Source organism: Equus caballus, chromosome 11, assembly GCF_041296265.1.
Source record: "Equus caballus isolate H_3958 breed thoroughbred chromosome 11, TB-T2T, whole genome shotgun sequence".
In the NCBI taxonomy this organism is placed as follows: Eukaryota; Metazoa; Chordata; class Mammalia; order Perissodactyla; family Equidae; genus Equus; species Equus caballus.
The window spans coordinates 8388242-8412094 of record NC_091694.1 but is presented as its reverse complement, the minus strand read 5'-3'; the positions used below and the strand labels follow the sequence as shown (position 1 = coordinate 8412094).

At 44.3% G+C, this 23853-nt stretch overlaps 2 protein-coding genes across 6 annotated transcripts in view; one reads left to right on the top strand and one right to left on the bottom strand.

The window, feature by feature from the left end:
• Positions 1 to 6706, top strand: part of COG1 (component of oligomeric golgi complex 1) — a 14219-nt gene extending 7513 nt beyond the window's left edge. The window contains exons 7-15 of one of the 3 annotated variants that reach the window (XM_005597229.4): positions 375 to 1166; positions 1990 to 2136; positions 2610 to 2771; positions 4032 to 4159; positions 4611 to 4719; positions 5150 to 5259; positions 5339 to 5417; positions 5881 to 5914; positions 6513 to 6706. In XM_005597229.4, coding sequence (XP_005597286.1) covers positions 375 to 1166; positions 1990 to 2136; positions 2610 to 2771; positions 4032 to 4159; positions 4611 to 4719; positions 5150 to 5259; positions 5339 to 5417; positions 5881 to 5914; positions 6513 to 6544 — 1593 coding nt within the window. In that variant the 3' untranslated portion in view covers positions 6545 to 6706. Of the gene's footprint in view, positions 1 to 374; positions 1167 to 1989; positions 2137 to 2609; positions 2772 to 4031; positions 4160 to 4610; positions 4720 to 5149; positions 5260 to 5338; positions 5418 to 5880 lie in introns of all 3 variants that reach the window. The other 2 variants (XM_001916362.5, XM_005597228.4) reach the window with 2 other exon arrangements.
• On the bottom strand, positions 5519 to 23849 carry VCF1 (VCP nuclear cofactor family member 1). Of its 3 annotated transcripts, XM_003362521.5 has the most exons (4): positions 23434 to 23849; positions 18532 to 18631; positions 9598 to 9660; positions 5519 to 7943 (listed from the first exon to the last, which is right to left on the bottom strand). In XM_003362521.5, the coding sequence occupies exons 1-4, from the start codon at positions 23652 to 23654 to the stop codon at positions 7704 to 7706; spliced, it is 624 nt and encodes a 207-aa protein (XP_003362569.2). In that variant the 5' UTR covers positions 23655 to 23849; the 3' UTR covers positions 5519 to 7703. The 3 variants fall into 3 exon arrangements, with proteins under 3 accessions (XP_003362569.2, XP_001498238.3, XP_014594525.2); XM_001498188.6 differs by lacking the exon at positions 9598 to 9660; XM_014739039.3 differs by lacking the exon at positions 9598 to 9660 and having other exon boundaries at positions 18532 to 18549; positions 23434 to 23738.
• Between the last annotated feature and the right edge of the window lie 4 nt (positions 23850 to 23853).

The following is a 23853-nucleotide window of genomic DNA, read 5'->3' as shown; positions in this document are numbered from 1 at the left end:
GGGAGTCACACGGTCCAGCTCTCGTGGCCAGTCCTCGTGTGCTCTTTGACTGTCTGGGGAGACTCCTGTCACCTCCTGAGTGTGTTCTTTCCCTGCTGACTTCCTCCCGGGGTGGCTCTTCTGGATAAACGAACCATAGCAGTGAACAGAGATGCAGACTCTAGTGCTGAAAAGGAGACCAGGCCTCTGTCCGTTGGTCAGGAACGTGTGTGTGTGTCCACCAGCGATGACTTTGTTCTCTGCCAACACCGTGTCGTCTTTCTGAGCGTGGTGGAGGACATTCGGAATGCTAGGATAGACTGCCACTTGGTGCTCTTGTTTCGAGTTGTCCTGAAAGGCGTTGTGACGGGAGCTGTTTTCTTATTCTCTTTTAGACTCTGACGAAAGAAGGCTTCGACTCCATCTCCGCTAGTTCCAGAGAGCTCCTCGTTTCAGCTCTGCAGGAACTGGAAAGCAGCACCAGCAACGCCACCCCAAATAAGCACATCCACTTTGAGCATAACATGGCTCTCTTCCTCTGGTCCGAGAGTTCCAGTGACCTGCCTCCTGATGCCGCCTGGGTCAACGTGGCGAACCGGGGTCAGCTGGCTGGTAGTGGGCTCTCCATGAAAGCTCAGGCTGTGAGCCCGTGTGTCCAGAACTTCTGTTCTGCCCTTGATTCTAAACTGAAGGTTAAATTGGAGGACCTCATGGCTTACCTTCCCTCTGGTGACTCGTCACTTTCTAAGGATGTCTCCCCCTCGCAAGCGAGGAGCTGTGCCTTTGACAGGTACGCTGATGCTGGGACCGTGCAGGACATGCTGCAGACCCACTCGGTGGCGTGCATCCAGCACATCACGGACTGCATCCGGGTGGAGCTGCAGAACATTGAAGACGTTGTGCAAGGGCAGCAGGACGTCCTCAGTGGTGTCAAGCTTCACGCAGTCCTGTTCATGGCCAGACTCTGCCAGTCCCTGGGAGAACTGTGTCCCCATCTGAAGGAGTGCATCTTGGGAAAATCGGGGAGCTCCGAGAAACCAGCAAGGGATTCTAGGGCTCTGAAAAAACAGGGAAAGGGGAAAACTCAGGAAATAATTCCTACGCAGGCCAAGTGGCAGGAAGTAAAGGAACTCCTCCTCCAGCAGAGTGTGGTGGGCTACCGGGTCTGGAGCTCAGCAGTTGTGAAGGTGAGGGGCATGGAAACGTTTTCTTTCCCTGCTCACCAGGGAGTGCCGGCTTTGTCTCCCTTTTATCATATTCCAAGCTGGCCAACCTCAATAAAGTCTTCTAATAGTAAGAGAATAACAATTATTATTTCATACAGTTATTCTGACTTATCTCTGCCAGAGAGCTCAAATGTAAAAGCTTTTCCATTCATTTTTAGCCTGGATTTTATAGACAGAAAACCTGATTTTTTTTTTCCTTCCATCTGATGAGAATGAAAGACCTTCTCCCTGGACAAGGGTCTATATTTCCTGCCCGTCAACCTCAATATCATATTCTTTCTAATCTCCACTAGTGTCTTAACAGATAGTCCCTGCCTTTTTTTGGGGGGGGGGGGGGGGGTGAGGAAGATTGGCCCTGAGCTAACATCTGTTGCCAGTCTTCCTCTTTTTGCTTGAGGAAGATTGTTGCTGAGCTAACATCTGTGCCGGTCTTCCTCTATTTTGTACATAGAATGCCGCCACAGCATGGCTTGATGAGTGGTGTGTAGGTCTGCGCCCAGGATCCAAACCTGCAAACTCTGGGCTGCCGAAGTGGAGCACATGAATTTAACCACTACGCCACCGGCTGGCCCCAAGAGATAGCCCCTGAGATATGTAGAGTTAGCAAAAAAATTCCTATTGCTGATAGCAGTAATTAGCCCAAAGAAGAGTGATGCTTACCATGCACCATCCCACACACGCTCTAGGCAGCAGAAGCTGGTCTCAGGACTACTCTAGGAGTTTGAAATAAACTCTACACAAGGGATCTGAGTGGCCTCTCTGGATATTTGCCTTTTATTACCAGGTTTTGGCTCATGGATTTGCCCAGTCATTACTTTTAGATGATGCTGGCTCAGTGCTGGCTACGGCCACCAGCTGGGATGAACTAGAAATTCAGGAGGAAGCAGAGTCTGGCAACAGCATCACATCCAAGATCCGACTCCCTGTCCAGGTAGGCAAGTGCCACCGTTAGCGAGCCCGTGGCTGAAATGGGCACCTGCTCTGTGGGAAGGAAAAAGACTAGAAAATGCCGCAGCATGCAGCTTCTGAGGAAGAGCTGCGGGTAATATGTGTAACTCCTGTGGGGGCAAAGTGGATGTAGGGCCAAGTAAATGACTGACTGTTCGAGAAGTCAGTCAATGATTCTTTCCTGTTGTACCACGGGCTCTGTGCTGATTAGAGAACCACTTACCCCAAAGGGAAAACAGCAACAGCAGTAAGACACAGTGCCACCTGCCAGGTCAGGCCAAGGCCACCGAGGGAAGGACAGCAAATGTCACTTGTCTGTAACTGTGTGCTGTAACAGGGGCTGACTGGAGAGGTCAGGGTCCGGTGTGTTTGCCTGATAAGGATAAATGGACCCACTCTCACCACGTCTCATTCGATGGCGTAAGTTGGCGACTTGACATTCCTTTGTTCTTCCAGCCATCTTGGTACGTGCAGTCCTTCCTGTTTAGCTTATGCCAGGAAATTAATCGGGTTGGAGGCCATGCCTTGCCAAAGGTGACACTGCAGGAGATGCTGAAAAGCTGTATGGTTCAAATAGTAGCTGCCTATGAGAAACTTCCAGAAGAAAAACAGATGAAGGTAGGTGTTTGAATTTTTTTCCATTAAAAACAGAAATAAAAACCTTAACTTTTTCTTGGGTCTGGGCAGTTCACGTCAAGGATTCAGGTGTTAAGGCTCACTCCGCCTGGCTGGCTAGTTAGTAGTGGCTTCCAGCTCTTCGCAAGGGTCAAGCGGGTCTTCATGAGAATGCAGTCCCGTCCAGGTGGAAAGGCTGAACGCTGCGGTTAGAGGCCTGGTTTCCAACTCCAGCACGGCCACACCCTCAGGGCAGGGCTGGCAGACCGCTGACCTGTGTCCTCAGGACCCCATGTGCTCACGTAGATAAACTGCTCAGGGGGCTGTGCGGAAGCTGGGGCGGTGGCAGAGCCCAGCGCGTGGACACGAGGGACTGTTACGGGAGGTCTGGCCCCCAGCCCTCCACTCCTCTCCCCTGCTGTGAGGCATTCTGCCCTTGGTGTATATTCCATTTCATCAATAACTTTTTTTTTTTTATTTTAATTTTTTGGTGAGGAAGATTGTCACTGAACTAACATCTGTGCCAGTCTTCCTCTATTTCATATGTGGGATGCCGCCACAGCATGGCTTGATGAGTGGTGTGTACTCATTATTCATCCGCACCCGGGATGCAAACCTGCGAACCTGCGAACCCTGGGCCACCAAAGTAGAGCCCGCAAACTTAACCACTACACCACCGGGCTGGCCCCCAGTAATATTTTTAAGACAGGCCCGACTCCTGATTTTGGAAAGAATTCAGGTAGGTCATCTCTCCTGAGCTACCTCAAAATGCCTCTTCTTCATGCCAGAAGTTTTTTTCTTTAAAATAACCATCTATTTGGGCTGGCCCCATGGCCTAGTGGTCAAGTTTGGCACGTGCCGCTTTAGCGGCCTTGGTTTGGGTCCTGGGCGTGGACCTACACCACTCAGGGGCAGCCATGCTATGGTGGTGACCCACATACAAAATAGAGGAAGATTGGCACAGATGTTAGCTCAGGGCGAGACCCACCCCCAAAAAACAAAAACCATCTACAGTACCTGAGGCCTTTCTTTTTTAAGGGCAGGGTCTCTTCCCACCTGTTAGGTTTTTAGTTTTGTTTAAGACCCAGTTTGTAACATAACTTATTTTTGTTGTTGTTGTGAGAGTCAGCTGGCCATGAGAGTATGAAAACCTTCTGCTTCTGAAATAACAAGGTGTAACTCAACTAAAACACGAAGCCGTTTGTTATGCTGACATAACGAGCCGTCACCCCTAATGGGCGGGGACGGGAAATTCATTTGCAGAAGGAAGGTGCGTTTCCAATGACCCAGAATCGGGCACTGCAGCTGCTTTATGATCTGCGTTATCTCAACATCGTTCTGACCGCCAAGGGCGAAGAGGTGAAGAGCGGCCGCAGCAAGCAGGACTCCAGGTAGCTGCCCTGCGCCGGCTCTTCCGCTGGCCTCTTCCAAGTGCACACAGCCCTTCTGGGAAGCCAGCTAGGAGTTGGCTTCTCACTGCACATCAGTGGTGTTTGTTTTCAGCAGTAAGTGCCTGTATTACCAGCAAGATAAATAACGGCCACCTGCTGGATAAATGCCATGGTCAAGTGTGGTAGGTGGAATCTCATTCCTCCCTCTTCTCACTCAGCCTGCCAACTGTTGGGTTTACTTTGAGCCTTTAGTACCCTCCCTGGAAACAGCAGGAGGGAATGGACTTAGACATCACACCAGGTCACAACTCCTGATAATCACGATAATCAGTGACATGTGGTCGGCATGAAGAAGAAATCCAGTTTCTAGGATTTCTATGGCATTAAAATACCATAACATTGGTTTTTGTCCTAAAAATGTGGAGAATCATCATCCTCATCCTTTTTTCAGATTTGAGAAAGTGGCTGACTACCTGGAAGGCCTCATTGACCCGTTTGACCTGGATGTTTTCACACCACATCTCAATAGCAACCTTAATCGCCTGGTGCAACGAACTTCTGTAAGTCAGTTGGAAGCCATGCTCACTGTGAATGAAGTGCCACAGGCTCAAATGAAAAAATAAACCCACTCCAGCACTCACTCCTCCAGGAGGCAATGTTGGGAGGGGGCAGGACGCAAATAGCCGAGTTTAGTTTAAGGGGTGGAAGAGGATTAGAGGAGGTCACCACCACCTGCCCCTTTCGTTGCAGATAAGGAGCGTTAGGGTTTTATCAAGGCCTCAGAAAGAGGAGTGAAAACAAGAGCTATTTGACTCTGAGCTTCTGACCCGTGGGCAGTGGTTAACAGCAGTTTTGAAGCATTAACGCACTCAAAAGAACATTCCCCAAAAGGATGGTTAGCAACAGTGCGACTGAGTCCCAACAGAGAAGTGATTTTCTAACTGGACGATAAAAACCCAGCATGTCACGTGCTCCCTTTCTGCCTGACAGGTTCTGTTTGGACTGGTTACTGGCCCAGAGAATCAGTTCACCCCTAGGAGCAGTACATTCAACTCCCAAGAACCCCATAACATCCTGCCACTGGCATCGAGTCAGATCAGGTAACGATGCCAGGACGCGTCTGCTGGGCCCCAAATCTTCCTGTGCGTACAACCGAAATTCCTTCATCTTGGTTTGTAGGTTCGGACTTCTTCCACTGAGCATGACAAGCACCCGAAAGACCAAATCAACCAGCAGAAGCATCGAAACCAAAGCCCAGGTTAGTGCAGAGAGCAAGAGGTTCGTCCCCGTTGATCTCGTCCCCATCTCCCACCAAACCGCCCGGTCAGCAGCCCTTTGAATAAGTGATGAAGAACCGAATGACACAGTGCACTAATGCTTTTAATGGCGGCGCAGTATAGAAGTACAAGGTTTTACTAGCTTGAGCTAATAGAAGTTTTAAAAGATGCCCATTTACACTATCAAGTAGCCGCATAATAGAAATGTATCTCAGGCTGCCAAGGCTGTAGAAAATATGCAGGACAGGATGGAGTTATTTCTGGTTTTTAATAGGGTAAAAGAGCTAACTGCCAACCCAGCACTATGATTGTACTTACTTGGGAAAAAACTTGTGTTTTGGTAATGGTTTCATCTTCCATTTCTTTTAGCTGGGTGGGAAGTAAAAGGAAATTTGCTTTCTCAAGTTTTACATTTTCTTGTTAATACACGTTTTGTTTCAGTAGGCTGCCATCCATAAGCCTGCAGGAGTCCTCCTGGGTATTTCTGAATTGTGTTGTGTACAGTGTTTGAGAGCTCAAACAGCTTGTCTTCCTACAGCATTTAGTTGTCGTTTGCTTTATTGTTAGACAAAATATTAGCAACGCATCCTTTCCATATTCCCTGCCATCAAACCCATTAAGATCCAAAATCCTCGGCAAACATCTGGTTTTAAAACTTGAGAGATGGTAGTGAAAACCAGTGGTTCGGGCACAAACCATCCACTCTGTAAGCATGGGCCTGTGCTGTAACTTCGCCCCCCACTCTAAATTTCTACTTCAAGTAACTGACCTTTAAATTCTATCCATCTTGGTGGAACAAACCATGGAAAAGAGGTACACATTTACCCTTTTCCTATGATAGTCCTCATCTTCAAATTTTACTTCTGTCACATAATAAAATCTCATTCTGTCCCCTATGTCCTTTTCAAATCTCGACAAGGAGCAAAGTCGCCTTTCTAGAGCTAGCCATGCTTCTCGGATCTGCTTGTGTGTGCTGTGTGGACTCGAGTGGGGTGGGGTGGGCTGGGGTGGGGGGTGTGAGCAGGCAGGAGGGTTCGGGTGGACTCTAAGGCACTTTCCTCTACATGCAATGGCAGGCGGTCCCCCCGGCACTCTCCCGAGCAGATGACCCGATGCAGCCTGGCTCCTTGTTCAGACAGCTTGTCAGTGAGGAAGAAGACTCGTCTACACCTTCATTATTCAAACTTGGCTGGCTCTCTAGTATGACTAAATAACATGGGAACATATCTATCTCTTTCTGAATAAATACTACTGCATTATTTCTTCTAAAGGTGCCTCTGCTCATTTGTTTCTAAGCCACACCAGTCCTTCCAGTTTCAATGGTGGAATGTGGCCCCTGCTGTTAGGGGTTATGTTAAGCATAAAGTGAATCTTTAGCCAATAGTTTCGCAACACCTGTGACTTCAGACATCAGTTCAGCCGGCCATACTTTGTCAGCATCAATCAACGCCTTAATTCTCAACAGACAAGGCAGAATTATCAGTGAGATCACATACGCTGCTGCTATGACAAGTTTGTAAGACAAACAGTCGTCACGCATTTTGTGACTCTCAGAACGGTGCGATGTTTTCCACTAACTGACACGGAGGCTCTGGAGGGATCAGGGTAACAGAAGTGATCTGTGTGTGTGAGAGTCTGAAAGACATTCTCTCCGGAAATACAAATATATAACAGAGAAGACAGCTATCAGGGAGGGCGCCTGACGTACGCGCTCTCAGCTGGGGTCTGACGGTCCTGTTACCAAGGAGAGCACTTTCAACAGGACAGCTACACACTAAGAGGTAGAATGGCAATTAATTTCAGTGCAAGACTGAATCAAGCTTTCTATATTTTGGAAAAAAACTTATGTTTTTTCATGGAAACTAGATACTCTTTTCTAGTTTATTGAATTTAAAAAATTGAAGATCCCGCATTTTTAAAAGGCCTTTTTACATAAAGTAGAATTTCTAATTGACAGATTTGGATATCCATCTGAACTGGACAGACTATGGAATCGACACGCAGATGAGATTTCCTCATACCACTACCTTGACATGGATTTGATACCCACCCTTAAAAGAATCCTATAAAAAATTGCTTCAAAGCCCCTTTGAAATTGCAATAGTGCAGCAAAACCACAAGTAAACAACTGCCTGTTAGCCTGTTATTTCAAATATAGACTGAAAAGCCAACAGGCATTTTTTTGTGCAATTTTTTAAAACATCGTAAGTTGAACTATCAAATCTGCACAGCTGTCCCTTCACAGAAGGCAAGAAGCTGGCGGCACATCATGTCGGAGGCCGTCCTCGGTGCTGCAGGCTGTGAAAGTGGGCCTCCTTCAGGGTCTGGTTGATGTGGAAGTACGGGCCTTGGCACAGTGCGGACTGCTCGGGCACGGGCTGAGGGGTGTTAGGGCTGGACACGGTGCCCACGTGGTTTAAGCTGCTTTCTGGCCCACTGGCCCTGTCCGGGCTGTTGATGCTGCTGCTGCTGCTGCTGCTGCTCCCGCCACTGTCACTGCTTGAAGACTGGAAGGAAGAAGAAACAGGGTCACAATGAGGCTATTTTGTTTTTTAAGAGCTTTACTATAGTTAAATTTACAATACCCTGTTTAAGAATATTTTTCCTATTCAGTTTGAGGAGTACTAGCCTCAAAAAGTATCCTGGGCTTTACAGTTTACAAAGTACGTCCACCTAAGATACTTCATTCTAACTCTTCATAACTATGCTGTGAGGTCAAGTGGCATTACGACCCCCTTACACATCCCTAGGAAGTGGCAGGGTCCAGATTCAAGCACAGGCCTTCCGAGGGTAAATCCCTCCCACTACACCTTCATTCCTTCACGCATCCTCTAGCCGCTTTCATCATTCATTCCAATAATTTCCAGTAATCAGAGGAAGAAGTTCTCAGCCTCCAAGGGAAAGGATCAACCATCGGTCCAGGGTATAAAAAAGGGGTCCTCATAACAAGATGGCTTCTGGGCACAGGTTAAAAAATAAAAACTTGTGACAATTTTGTGGCCATCATCTCATGGAAATGAAGTTATATTCTCTGAATTCAGAACACATATCCTGAAAGATTTTAATACACTTCTTATAGAGCTATACTATTTTTTATATTATTTTTGTGATTCAATATGTGCATGTGTGCACAAGCATGCCTGATTCTTTTAATGTAATTAACATGACTTGGTGTTTTAGTCATCTTGAAAAAGCTATGCAGAGAGCCCTAGTAAGAGTCACTCTCAGAAATCTTCCTTCTCATGCTAGGTTCTCAAAAGGGAAGGCAATGGTAAGGAACCATTTCAGAATTAAGGCATTTTACTACTTTAACATTGTATTTCTAATGAAGACAACCCCAACAACTTAATGAGCCATACCCTTCTCTATTTACACCTCAACACAATATTGTGCTAAAAGGAATCAATGTATGAAAAAGTGAGAATTCTAGTAATTAATGATCTGGTGTATAATTTTTTTTAACTTAGCCGTCTGATACATCTAAATTTATATTCCCTTAGAGAAAGACATTGGTTTTGAAATGTCTGCTTACAACCATGTAAAATCTACATATAAGAAAAAAGACAGGAAAGCAACAGACCGTAGTAGTTATGTTAGAATAGAGGGATTATAGTTGCTTATTTTTTCTACACTCCACTCTGTTTTGCAATGTGATGGTTATGTATTTTCATTATAAAAATAAATACATAAAATAAAATGTTTCCCGATAGATACTTTAAAAGTAATTTTTATAATGCTAGTTCTACCCATTTTTTGATCAAAAGTTATACCTGAAAATATGTGCATAAAGCAATGTTCATGAAGGGCATCCATAATTAAGACTAAACCAAGACTCATCCTGGGCCGTGGCTCATTTGGAGCCACTTAACACAGGTCACATGTCCCACTGCCCACAGGCAGTAGGAGACAACCTATCTTTCTACAGTAAAAAAAAAAAGTTCCTGAAAGCATTATAACGGGCTCACTGGAGTCAGATGGCAGGGTTAGCAGCAGCAGCCATTACATTTACTCAAAGACTTAAGAAGTCAAAGCCAATTCAAACACAAAAATCGTTTTCCATCAAAGCCTCTCCCAACCTGCAGAGAACACCCTACATCTGCCGCTGGCACCGGGAGGCGGTGAGTATTTACGAGCAGGCTACTCCGCTAGGTAAGGACCCACCGCACACAGCACTGTGTTTCCTCTTAGTCTGCTGTCTTTACTGTTTTTCGTTACAGGTACTATCTGAAAATGAAGGCAAGAACTAGAATCAGTGCCTAGTAAGTCAAGTTTCCATCTCAAATTATATTTATTTCACACTATAGTAGTAAGGGTGACACTATTCTGAGAAAAGGTAAAAGTTCTTTTAAAATAAACAGGTTAGAAAAGACTTCTCTACAATACCTGTTTTTAAAAAAAAGGGAGGATGACGCGTATACCTGCAATGTCTAGCGCATTTTAACCACCTTGTAACTCGACTTCATAAAGACACATATAAAAATGTTTAGTGTGGGGCCGGCCCAGTGGCACAGCGGTTAAGTGTGCACTTTCCACTTCAGCCACCCAGGGTTCGCTGGTTCGGATTCCGGGTGCGGACATGGCACTGCTTGGCAAGCCATGTTGTGGCAGGCGTCCCACGTATAAAGTAGAGGAAGATGGGCATGGATGTGAGCTCAGGGCCAGTCTTCCTCAGCAAAAAGAGGAGGATTGGCAGCAGATGTTAGCTCAGGGCTAATCTTCCTCAAAAAAAAAAAAAAAAAGTTTAGTGTGGCCTTGTTTATAACAGCTAAAAACTGGAAACAACCTAAATGTCTAACAGTAGAGAAACTGGTTAAATTATAATACATGTGTATAAAGTATTATACATGGAGTATAATTCATAACAATGAAATTCTATTCAGCTGTTAACAATGATGACAAGAGATGTATATATACCAATATTGAAAGATGTCTTTAACATCTTTTTTGCAAGTTACAAAACACTATGTATAGTATGTCAGCTGGTTTTTAAAATGTTTTTCTTTGATGTATACACATATGTACACCAAAAATAGTCTGGAAGGACATATATGCCAAATTATTTATAATTTGGACCTTCTAGTATTTTTAATATCTTTATTTTCTATAGTTTCTACAGAAACAAATTTCATTTGAGGAAAAAATAACTTGATCATGAGTAAGAGAACTAAAAAATGTTACTATAAAATAGAGTAAGATCTTTAGTTACTTCTAACTTCAAGACTGAGACTTAAAAGTATATATAGTGGGGCCGGCCCCGTGGCTGAGTGGTTAAGTTCGTGCGCTCCCCTGCAGGCGGCCCGGTGTTTCGTTGGTTCGAATCCTGGGCGCGGACATGGCATTGCTCATCAAACCAGGCTGAGGCAGCATCCCACATGCCACAACTAGAAGGACCCACAACGAAGAATATACAACTATGTACCGGTGGGCTTTGGGGAGAAAAAGGAAAAAAATAAAATCTTTAAAAAAAAAAAGTATATACAGTGATAGAAGATTTCACTTATATAAGATTTCAGAAAGACCGTTTTGCCTCCCTTAACTACTTAAGAAGCACTCAAACTGCTTCAGTTCTGCTCACTTGCATTGAGCAGCCCAATGACACTTTTAAATCAATAGAAGAGAGTCTGCGTGGAACCCAGGAAGCTGGTGAATGCACTTGATGTGTTATTTTAATACAGATAAAACGTTCCATATATATTCCTCAAAGGTGAGAACAATACATCTCTTTCAGAGATGCTTTGGTTCCTATTTCCTGCCGACAGACCAGTCTTCTCACTAAGGAGGAGGCTTTAGGGAACCTCTCACAATCTCTGCATGGACCAGTGTTTTTCAAACTGAGGGTGAACCCACTGGTGGGTAGCAACCAGCATAATAAAAGCAAACAGAGTGCAACCTGGTAAGGGTAATTGTTCTGTGAAACCTTTTTTCAATTATGCACAGATATATTTGGTATGCACTGGGTCACAAAATAAAACATTTCCATGGGAAAGGGCCAAAAAAGTTTGCAAGTTCCTATGTCAGTTTTAACACTGTTAGCCATCAAAGTGGTCTGCTTTATGGAATAAAGGAAAGACCATTATTTCCTTTTAACCCTAAACGCATAAAATCGAATTTTAAGTCTCTGTCGGTGCCTTAAGTTACACACAGAAGTAAATCATTTTGTCTTATAAAACCAAAGAACTTAAGATAGGAAAAAAATCGTATTTCCCCTACTTAGTAGAGCTTTTTAGTAGATTGCTTGGTGGGCAGGGACCACTACTTGACAGCGCATGGTTTGAAAATTACAGCTGCTGAACTAGTACAGAAGTGTTTACCTTGTTCCACCTGTTCTTAAAAAGACGGCAAATTATTTTACAGAACGAGAAACGAGCGTCCACAGACTCTGGGACTGAGAAGACTCATCAAATAGGAATCTTATCTCCTCGGCCCTGACTCCATACAGAGACCGTGCACCAGAAAATTCATCCAAATCGACAGTCACAAAGTTCATTTTATTTTCTCTGAATTTCCATTTAGGCTCAGTGCTAACATCTCACCAGGGTATTTTCATGACACATTTATATTACAGATCAAAAGAGAAAAAGGCCATGATCTGTGAACTAAAAGCCCCTTGCAAATCCATGTATCCAAGCACAATAAAGTTAAATTTAGGAAGATTCTGACCCAGAGTATTTCCCTAAATATACAAAGGCAACTCCTAGGAATCCTGTGGTGCAGATGTGTGTGAAAAGGGAGAGTTCCAGGTTAGCTTAGGCAATAATAAAAGCTAGCAGTACAACCCTTTAGCTGCAGGCGCCCCGGTAGGACTCAGAAGAGAATTGTCACGATACAGTCTATTTTGGAATCACCTGGAGGCTTTTAAGGAAGTGTTCATGCCAGGGCTCCACCTCTGGAAAACCTGGCTTAAGTAGGCACAGATTGTTCTGACGTCCAACCACTCTCCAAATGTTGCTGCGCCTGCTGTGTACAAGGTGGTATCACCAGGGCTACCGATCATTCAATGAGAATTTACCGAGTTTAATCAAGAAGAACATGGTGGCAATACAGCCATTGATGCAGTCGTACACAGCTACTGCAGTGAGGAATCCTGCGCTGGGTGCTGATGGAGAGAACTAGGAGAGGCTCCTTAAAATGAAAGGTGTCTCAACTGGGCCTCGAAGGATGAGGAAGAGTTTTCACAAGCAGGGGGTGACAACTGGGAGAATAACACCACCAAAATCAGAAGAAAGGAGCGTTTAGGGGAGGAAAAGCTAATAGTGTGGTGTGGCTGGGCCCACTCCCGGAAGAGCTGGTGAGACAAAATATACACGAGAAGTTCTGGCTGGATTATCAAGTGCCCCAAGTCTGCAGGAACAGGCTGTGAGCATGTAAGACGTGCTCGGATCCGGACTTAGGAGGGAGGATTCCAGGGATCTGTGGGAGACGCAGCAGGGAGGCGAGCCTGAGCAGAGGCCCAGCTAGCAAGTTTTCTAATACATCAAGCAGGAGAGCCGGCCCGCGGGAGGATCGTGGCAGTGTAAATGAAGGGGTGTGTGTGTCCCACCCCAGAGGGAGATGGGAGAGTTCAGGAAGGAAACGAAGGAGACATCCAAGTTGACTCTGGGCACCTAGGACAATGCTTGGCAAACACAAGGTGCTCAGGAGACGTCTGCTGAATGGAAAGAGCAGTTATGCGCCTTGAGAAGTTTACTGAGTCGAGGAGGAGGCCAGGATCCGGAGAGGAGGGAAGGCAGGTGGGCAAGCACCAGCAGTGAAGACGGCTAGGGGTGAAGGGGAAAAGGAGGCAGAGAGAAGATGAGCTAGGAAGGGACAAGAGCATGTTGGTCGGGAAAGAAGCAGTGGGTAAGAAGAATCGGAAGAGATTAAGAGAAGGGAGAAATACTAGAAAGAGCTTCCAGGAGACTTGACAGAAGGTACAGCAGATAAAGAAAGGCAGACAGACACTTCTTTCTCTTTGGCAGAAAGGAACGATCTCTATAAATCGTGAAGCAGAGGATAGGGAAGTTGAAGTTCATTTTCTTAGTCTGCAGGGCTCAAATTATACACGCAAGGTAGAGAACACCCCGGCCCTCAGCTAGGCCTACCCTTAACTTTATTCTCCCAGAGAGGAGAGTCAGTTGAAGAGAGAACCCATTATACCCATGGTAGAAAGGAAATGACTCCAAAGACTATTTCTGCTAATCACCTTTAGAAAGCCCCCCAGGCAGGAATATTAATTACTGAGTCTCTCTGCTTCATAAAATTAGAACCAGAATAAATGTGTGTATTTATTACCTAGAGCTAAATGCTTTCTCTTCTTCATTAGAAAAGCAGATCAACAGCGTGTTTTATTTTCTTTCACGCCCCAGCTTCCCCTCACCTCCGTCTCCTCAGTCACTGGTGCTTTTAATTTAGGTTAGCCTCACAAGAGAAAGGAGCTCTCACTCGCTGTGCGCACTCCAGCCCTGGAGTCATAGCGTACATCACCCTAAGGCCGCTGCAGCGTCCGGATTCCATGCAAGAGGCCACCCTCGCCAAGTCCATCCGAGCATCTAATGTAAGAGTCTGCTTGCACAGTGCCAACAATTTCAGAGGGCTTCAGGTCTGCTAATACCACTGAGGCCATAAGACTCCACATGAATTCCGGGGGTTAATTTAAACCACTTTCTAAATATGCAAGGAAAGAAAATGCAGGGGGTCACTTTTCTGTCAATCTTTATACGATGAAGTTGGACCACATAGTGTGTTTTAAGTTTCTTCCTAACTAAAATATTCTATTATCTATCACTTCATTTCATTGAAATTTCAACAGGCCAAAAAATAATCCTCACCTGGAGAAAAACATGTTTGAATCCTCATTACTTAACAAACAACATTCAGTTTCAGTGTGAAACTGCTTGGGGCAGCGCGGTGGGCTGCGAGTTGACGTGACGTCTTACAGACTGTTCAAGGACTTCGAGTGTGGGCAAAGTTTCTTCAGACATACATTACAAGGTAGACTAACTTTTGAAAAAGCTGTTCCTCTATTTTGAATGGACCTTTTTAGAAGTCACTTTCAGAGTTAATTTGCTACAGGGTTTTAAACACACAACCCTAACAGTTTTACCCCAGAGTCCGCCAAAACAGCTCCAGCTCTTAGGATGTACCTACCACCCTACAACAGACTAAAGATGAGATGGGCAAAAACTAAGAGCCTTAAGATACCTTTAAAAAAAATTACACTAAATAGTCTCCCATTGTCATCCAAATTCACACTATTAAAAAAAAATCATGGGGCCGGCCCTGTGGCCAAGGTTAAGTTCACGTGCTCCACTTTGGCGGCCCAGGGTTTTGCCAGTTTGGATCCCAGGCGTGGACATGGCACCACTCATCAGGCCATGCTGAGGTGGCATCCCACGCAGCACAACCAAAAGGACCTACAACTGGAATATACAACTATGTACCAGGGAGCTTTGGGGAGAAGAAGAAGAAAAAAATCACCTAAAATTCAGCCAATTCTTATCAGTTAAAACAAGTGGATTTATAGAATCTTAATTTTAATGATACATAGATTCCCTTGGTTCTGTTATTTTTTTTGTCACACCTCTATACTCCCACTAAGAATACCCTTGGGATTTGGGGATTATGACATCAAAAATTTTCCCCTTCTAGAAGAGACAAGCAAAAGGCAGAGGCTGTTCCGGGTAAGCCACTTCTGTTTCATCTCCCCAATTTCTCACTCTCTACTTGTTTTTACTTCATAGTGATGTGAAAAATCCAAATGGTCTCAGTAAGTTAAAGGTATAAAAACACTGAAGTCTTCATATTTTAAAAAGGTACTGCTTTTATTTATCCAAGTAGCAGCACTTTTTATAAGGCATATACCTACCTACTAGAAGCCAGATTTACCTGGAAACATCTAGTGTAATTTGTAGATAAAGATATTAAAGCTGAAAGCAAAGAGCCTTATGCCCTACTACAAGATACAATTCAAACCAAAAAGGCCAGCCCCTAAGAGAACAAATTTAAATATGTTCAATCTAGCTAGTTTTTATCCATGCAAATAACTGTCCAAAATCAGGGAATGTCACTACCTTTGTACAGGACCCAAAAGGAACACAAATTGATAAATCATTTCATGTCTTGCTCACCAGGGAGAAAACGAACCTGACTCAGACATTAACTAACATGATTCATCTAGAATCATGTTTTTCATTCCTATACCTATAAATTACATCTCAAGTTAAAAAATAGTACCCTAAGGTTCACAAGTCATCAAATTTAAGTCCCTGGAATTCAAATTCAAGATCTCCAATGCAAAGACCAATTAGAGTTTTGAAAAAAATCACCAGATCCCAATTTCTTCTAGCTGGAAATCTAAAAGTGCTTTCTAGCTAATACCATATCATAGCATTTACTTGGGAAAATATTTTCCAGCTTAAAGATAGGGGGAGGAAACTTACTCTTCTCTGTCCCTATGATTCAGGGGAAGTCTAGGACTAGCCGGCCCTGGATATATTTAGCCCAGCCGCTCAGCACTTGCATCCTGTCTCCTGTGAGACAGCACCTGCTGTGGGCAGCAGCAAGCAACGGAGTCGAGCTCCGGGGCTCCCCACCCCGCCTCTTACTAGCTGTGTATCTTTGGCAAGTGACTTTATTTTCCTGTGCCCCAGGTTTGCCACCTGAAAAGCAGAAATAACAGTATCCACTAAAATGACAAGAAGAAAATGCCAAGTAGATTATAAGTTTGTCTTTACAGAACTAATCTGGCAAGTCAGTTCACATTCTCCAGCTTCATAGTATCTATGAAAAAAGAGGCATATACTATCTCCATTTTACAGGTAATTATGAATTACTTATGGCATCATTTAATAGTTTAACATAATTCAAACATCTCACATCTTATTTCCCACTACTTGTCAATATTACTACATTTAGGAGAAAAAGTAACTTTAGGAAATTAATTATAAATAACAATTTTAAATCTCTCTTAGAATTAAAACAAATTCCTTCCAAAAGAAAGTTCTTCAAGTTATAAGAAACAGAATTCAGAAATTATTTAAGTATTTCAGAAAAGACACAAGAAATAGTTAGTCTTAAAGAAACTTACCTCATTGGCCCTACCTTAAAATTAAAAGGTAACATTTTCATTAATAATATATTTTATTATATAAATTAATAAAATTAATAATCCCCTAGTAATGAATTGTTTTATTATTTTCCCTTTTATACACAATTGTCAAAAAGCAGCCAAATGCTCCTAAACTTGATATTTTGGGGCTATAAACAATGATGCTCTATTCCAGGGGTGACCATCTAATTATTCAGGGCTTGGCTCGCCATGTTGAAGGCCTCCGCTGCCTTTCGCTTCTCTGGCTCTGCCTGGCTCACCCGGCCTCCCTCCTTGTTAATGCCACGGCCGGGGAAGCACAACACAGCAGGCCCCTCATTCAGAGCCAGTAAGTGTTCAGTCTGCAAGGCTGAGAGGGACCGTCCTAACCTGCCACGAGGGGTCTGCCAGTGAGTACGCATCCCCAGGACAGATAAAAATTACCTGGACCGACTGTTAATTAACAAGGGCAGTCTAGTCCGGCCTTCAGACTAACGACTACACAGTGGTTTAACCGCTGAATTTCTCTGGACAGGTAAGAACAAAACATATGAACCAAGAGGCTGAATGACTACACACTGTGTTCTTCTGTGATACCAGTGCACAGGAGCAACGGTTATTTCCTACAAACAGCAATTAAAACAAAACAAACTAATACTAAGGAGTCTTACTTAACATAAGAGATCAGAAATATTTACTTTTTTAAAAATGACATTTATATTCCTGTTCTCAGGCACAAAAACTGTAGATATAGGGAAAAAAGATCACTACAAAGAATTAGACTATACCTTTGAACTAATGTGAACATCATACGGCGGGATTTACACAGACACAGGTAAAGAAATATTCATGCCGACACCGTGCAAGTAACCACTGCACACTCTTGTACTGCATAGGCTCACAACTCAAAAGAACCAGGGAAACTCAAGTGCTGTTACAGTTTTATCATCAGATGTTCATGGGCGCCTCTAATCTTTGGTTTTCTTTCATCTGTGAGATTCTCCAACTATCACATTAAACAAAAGCTCAATTCTGTTAATCTTAAGAAAAAAGGAAAAGAAAAAAAGTGATACAAAGATTTTTAAAAGGGGGATAAAAGCTACAGAAACTCCACATAGAAGCATCTCCTCTGCACTGTTTGTTAATTGTTCCTGACTGAGTATTACCTACGGGAGAGTTACTGACTTTCCCCCTTGGGAGAGTTACTTTGCATTTCTGGTAAAGACTGGATATAGGTCAGATCCCATTATCAAGAACTAATTAAAGTACAAATGATTTTGGCTGTGCGGGAACTGGGGTATACAGACTTCTGTAAGTCCTGAGGCCAGGGCTTAGGAGCCTTCGCTGCTGAGGTGACAGCTGTGGAGGGTGAGGTGTGTGGGGCATAATTTAATAGCAGCATCACTTCGATGTCAGCTTCCTTTCCCCACTGCAGACCAGCCTTTCGACTGCACAGAACATTTCTCCCCAGGATGCCTCCTGAAGCCCTCTCTCAGAGAACCAAAACTTCGGAGGCTCTTTCCCCCGCCCGTCTCTCCACCCTCCTCTCTGCCTCCCAAAGGAGCTCTTTTTAGAACAACATAATGAAAAAAGTAAAAACACTTAAAAATAGGATTTTGGATACACATACATTATTCTGAATGTTTATACAGTTTCTCTTAAAGACATGAATGGAAGCAACAAAATATACTTGTCTTAGAACAATTAATGGTTTACAAACTATTAGAAAAGTCGGTTTCTGAAATATCAAATAGGGGGGTTCAAAGATGGGCTTTCAAAGGTCCATGAAACTTCCAATAACTACAATTGTGGAGTGTGTGTACGTATGAATATGTGCAGACATATACCATGTTGCCGGGGAGAGGGCACACAGCTCCCTAAGGGCGCCACGACTCAGAAAAAGGTTGAAACCACTGCAATCAAGTAAGATCACTCTTATTTATTTAAAGAATAATCTTAATTACATGGAAAAAACTGGGTTACTTAGCTCACGCAATGAAAGCAGCACAGACTCTGACCGCACTTCCTACCTCTGTGTCCCAGGAATCATGAAAGACGGGGTTTCTACTACTCCTTTTGGTCTGGGGGGGAATATGGTGGTCTTCTTCATTGCCATTCCTTCTCCTCTTCCTGAAATTAAACCACAAGGAGGAAAAAAGAAATTCAACAATTGACCTTTTGGACAGTTAAAATTGTAAGCCAGGACAACATATAAATCTGCCTGTTCATGTGAGAAAATATCATTTGTCATGTGATACCCCAATAGGTAAAAAGTTGGAAGGACACTATCATTGGGCAGGAAGAGCAAAAATATAAAATAGCAGCAATAAGGTCAAGCTCAAATTACGACGACTAATTTCTAAAAAGAAGCTTGACAATTTTAAATGCCTACTGGGATAAATAAGAGCAGGGAGACGTTAACGACTAAGCTTTCAAACTCCACTAATTAAGGTTATTGTCTTTCTATATTTTCTGAAATTACAATTGCAAGTTACCTCATTTTACTCCCTTCCATATGACAACATCTAAGACAGGAGTGGCTGCCTTTGCCTGTTTACTCTTAAAATCGATATAAACATGGGTGCTACACACGAATCTCATGAGAGGTTCATGGTAGCCTCTAATCTTTAGTTTTCTTTCTTCACTGATTTTCCCCCAATTATCACATTCAACAAAAGCTCTATGCCATGGGGCCTGTGCAGTGGCGCAGCAGTTAAATGCGCATGTTCTGCTTCAGTGGCCGGGGGTTCGTCGGTTCGGATCCTGGGTGTGGACATGGCACTGCTTGGCAAGCCATGCTGTGGCAGGCGTCCCACAAATAAAGTAGAGGAGGATGGGCATGGATGTTAGCTCAGGGCCAGTCTTCCTCAGCAAAAAGAGGAGGATTGGCAGCAGATGTTAGCTCAGGGCTAATCTTCCTCAAAAACAAAAAAAGCTCTATGCCTTCTAAAAGTATTAAATTACTTTTCTGGACAATCACTGGAAAGGCTGCTCTTGGACACATTAACGTGATTATTCTGGCTTCACTACCTAGTATTATGATATAAATTACTTCACCAGATTGTTACTTTGAGATTGTAGCATGAGCTGCTTAAAATTTCCAGGTTTAAGAAAAATCACACATCTTTCTGTTAAGTGTTCTCAGATGTGCAGTAGAGACAAAATTTGTACGTGTTCTATGCAAGAATCAAGTGCTGTCAGAAGGACTTCTAAACCCCAGTTAGAAAACAGAAATAAATTAAAGGAGGTATAATTTTAAGTCAACTTGCCTGGAACTGTTCTGTCCAATATGGCAACCACCAGCACATGGTGGTTATTTAAATTTAAATTAATTAAAATTAAATAAAATAAAAAATCCATCCTTAGTCACACTCGCCACCCTTTCAGTGCTCCATGGCCACGAGGAGCTAATGGCAACTGTGCGGGACAGCACAGACAAGACGTTCCCATGGCTGCAGAAAACTCCACTGCAAAGTGCCGCCACTTTACACAAAGCAGCATAATCTACTATAATGAAAACTCTTAAATGTTCAAATTTCTACAGCTAGAGGGAAAAACAGCTTTTTGGAAAGTACTGAATTTGAGCACAAAGTATCTTCCATATAGTTTTATACTTTCTATATGAGTAGGGTGGCTTACTGTGGCAGGCCCTTAATCGGAAGGTTTTGAGTTGAAGTCTGGATACTGACGAAAATTTAAGTTATCACCCTGAGCTCAATTCCCTGTAGTCTGCAACATTATGAACACACCTAACTTTATTAATGAGTATGGATCCAGTTTAGGCTTGGAACGATAAACAGTGGGTGTGTGGTCCTGATAAAGCATTAACCAACCTGTAGAGGGCTACACCATTTATCTCATTCTAAGGCTCACCCGTTTGTAAAAGATCATCATCATTTCTGTCCCTTACCTTTCTCCCAGGAGATTAGATCTTATCTACACATTATTTTGAAGTACTTAGAGGTTAAAAACTAGATGAATACCATTCAATGGTTGTGCTATTATCATAGATTTGAACCAAGAAATTGCTACTTTCATCCTAACATGACCAGAGAATGTTTGTGGGAACGTGATGCAATTACAGAGCAATGTCTGATGGAAGGCTAGTTGACACTCGAAGAGAAGCTCATCGAGCGGCAGTATGCTGGTCCCCAAACTCTTCTTTTATCAGTGTGCCGACAGCTGATTGTGCTCTGAGCTGCTGAGTCACTCTCACCAAACTTATGAGCCTGACCAAAACTTTCCAATTTCCTCATCTATGATGGGGGATTTATCTTTCCAGCGACAACAATATGAATGTCAAGGAGGCTGCAAGGCAAAAAGAGCGTAAGAACAAAGAGGATGGGCTGGTTTTGCAGATTTCAACTAAACTGTGGGCAAGTCACATGAAATGTCCCTGCCTCACAATCAGGTGATTTCTCGAAATACCACAATCACCTCTTTGGCCTGTGGGGGGCCCTCTGCTTTGGATTGTACTAGATTAAGAATGAGCCCTACCTGTTCTTTATTCTCCTTTTTCTAAGCTCTTTGCAGATTCCATCCTTGAAACATTCTTCTTTCAACAATATCATAATAAATGGCAAAGTTACAGCTTCATGGTCAACTCTATCCGCACAGACTATAACTTTTAACATTAATGCCATAGACCAGGTCATAAGTGTAGGGGCCACTCTATAACTGATTATATTGTCCCTTGCCATCTAGCTACAGATGATTGTTTAGCATGTTATTTCGAAGGATGGCTGATTACACCACTTTTCATCATTTCATTTCTCTCCAATCTTGCTGTCATCTCCTAGAGACTGGGCATAGAAGAAATCTTGAAGGATAGACACTAGTGGTTTTCAAACTTTTCAGAAGTAACAGAATTGTTTCTTCCTACCGAAAAAATATCCCTCAATATATATAAGAGATAAAGGATCTGTGTTGGTTAGAGTAGGGGCTTCCTTGCCACACACCTACTTCTTTATGGCCATCCCAGTAAACAGTCATGCGTCACAGAATGATGTATGGGTCAACGGTGGACCGCATATACAGCAGCGGTCCCATAAGATTCGTACCATGTAGCCTAGGTGTGCAGTAGGCTATACCATCTAGGTTTGTGTGAGTGCACTCTATGATGTTCGCACAATGACAAAGTCACCTAATGACGCATTTTTCAGAATGTGTCCCTATCATTAAGCGACGCAAGACTACACTGTGGAAGAGTTTGAAAAACCACCATCTTAAAATTGAGGAAACGGAACCAGAGAAGTGAACTGACTTGGAGATAGCAGGAGCTGGCAGAGCTGGTCCATCACACTCCATGAAACATGGGGTGAAGAGAAAAGTAGGTAAGAAACTCAAATGACTTCTTTTATGGTAAGGAAGTTACCAGTATAAACACATTGAGGTTATCTGTGTCCTAGATAAGAGGAATCTTGTGTATCAATATAAACACACTCAGATTATTTGTGTACAGCTCTGGAGAAATAGAATATTTTTGAAGGAAATATTTAGACTTTTTCAGATATGTGAGACATCCCAAGAGACCATCAGAAGTATAAACTAGGTTTACGAAGGAAAAAGATTGCGGCCAGATCAAGCTTACTAGACCTAAGGATCTTGTAACTAACTCCGGTATTATGTCCATAACTGGGCCCCTAATTTCAAATTTAGTCTACTCTTCTTTCTGTACAAGTAGAAGTTTTATGCCCCACTACATGAGTCACAGCAATAATCCTACGCAGGAGTTTGCAGAATCCTAGATTTTCACTATTAAACCAAATAACCTCAGGATGCTTTCCAGAATCTTAATCCCATGAATTAACTATGCTCCAGAGCAGGGCACTTGTGGAAAGACTATCAATTACATTTAGAGCTAATGAAAACATGGAAAAAGAATAAAAGATCCAGCATAATCTACCACGGTAATCCTATTTTATTCACTAAAATCTCACTCAGACTATTACGGAATAAAGGAAAGAGCAGCGAAGCTGGAAAGACCCAGGTAAATCAACTGAGCTCTCTAAATGTTTCCTCATTAAAAAAATGAAAGTGTTGGACTTGGTAATCTATAGGTGTTCACTCCAAACTTCACAACGAGGGACTTTTCGAATTTGAAATAATGCTGATCCTCTTCATTCTGGGGTATCCAATCCCAACTTTCTCCTCCCCACCTTCTTATAGGAGGAAATGAGAAGGAGAAAAAAGAAAAGAACGACATCGGAGCTTGGGCCGGCCTCCACTCAGCCCATGTCAAGCAAGCCTAAAAGCCCCACGCGTCCGAGGCCACGCTCCTGGGAAGGCAGCGCATCGCGATATGATCCTACCGCCCGCCCTCGGAGTCAAACGGCTCCCCGCACAAACAGTTTAGAATCCTGCCTGCTCTTGACGCCACCGCCGAGGGAGAATCCACAAGCCGCTGTGGTCACTTGCCCTTCTGTGTTCACAAACGTCCAGGGCACAAGTTCTTCAGTCTAACCGAATCCTTCCCTGCTGCAGGGTTAAGCGCCATCCTTCTTCCTGACCTTGGGGAGCCGGCAGCTCCCAGCCCTGTCCCCTCACAGACGCCCTAGGGGCTCCCTCTCGAAGATCAGACATTCCTCCCATCCCCCCACCCTCCTAAATTTAGGACAGGGACGCTGTAGGGCCACCGTCTCCCTTCCGGGACCGACCAGACTTCATTCCAAATAGGGAAACATAGAGGGAAAAAAGACGGGGTGGGGGGAGACCGGGACCCTGGAGGGTCACTCCTCCAGCACCCTCGGGGACCAGGTACCCGGTCACTCGCGCATCCCTCTCCCCTCCTCCCCCGGACCGCAGAGCACCCAGATGGAGACCCGCAGGGCCCACGCTTGTTCGCACCCCGCTTCGCGCGTCCCCTCGGCTCCATCCCCCAAGACAGAGCATCGGAGCGGGGCAGGAGAGGAAAGGGGTCCCCGCGGTCTCACCTGGGGCGGAGGCGCTCGCTCATGGCAGCCGGTGGAGAAGAACGACGCAGCGCCGCTCCGCGAGAAGAGGGAACAGAGGGTGTTGTGTTTCGGCGGCCGCCACGCCCACCCCCTCGGGCCTTAGCTCTCGCCGCGGCTCTGGTGGACGCTGCCGGCGGTGAGTACCCCTCGGTGGGACCCGTACCACCGCTACTTCCGGCGTCTGCTCCGCGCCCCCCCATGTCACAGGCGCCGTGGTACCGCCCTCTCGCGGCTGCGCAGTGGCGCGACCCCGGCCGCGCCGACCGGTAACCCCGCCCACGGGAAGAGGCGGGCGCGGAGAGGGAGGAGCCACTAGGAGCTTCTGGGACAGAGGACCTCCTTAGAGGTGGCCCCAGTTTTCGCCTGTTCGCAGCCAAGCGGGGATAGGGTAAAAGTCAA

Excerpts from the sequence above, each read along its gene's own strand:
- VCF1 (XM_003362521.5), bottom strand. The coding sequence starts at position 23,654 with ATGGGGGGGCGCGGAGCAGACGCCGGAAGTAGCGGTGGTACGGGTCCC. Across the intron at positions 18,632-23,433 it reads AGCGAGCGCCTCCGCCCCAG|GAAGAGGAGAAGGAATGGCA; the intron begins GTGAGACCGCGG and ends GTTTAATTTCAG. Across the intron at positions 7,944-9,597 it reads GAAACACAGTGCTGTGTGCG|TCTTCAAGCAGTGACAGTGG; the intron begins GTGGGTCCTTAC and ends TCTTCCTTCCAG.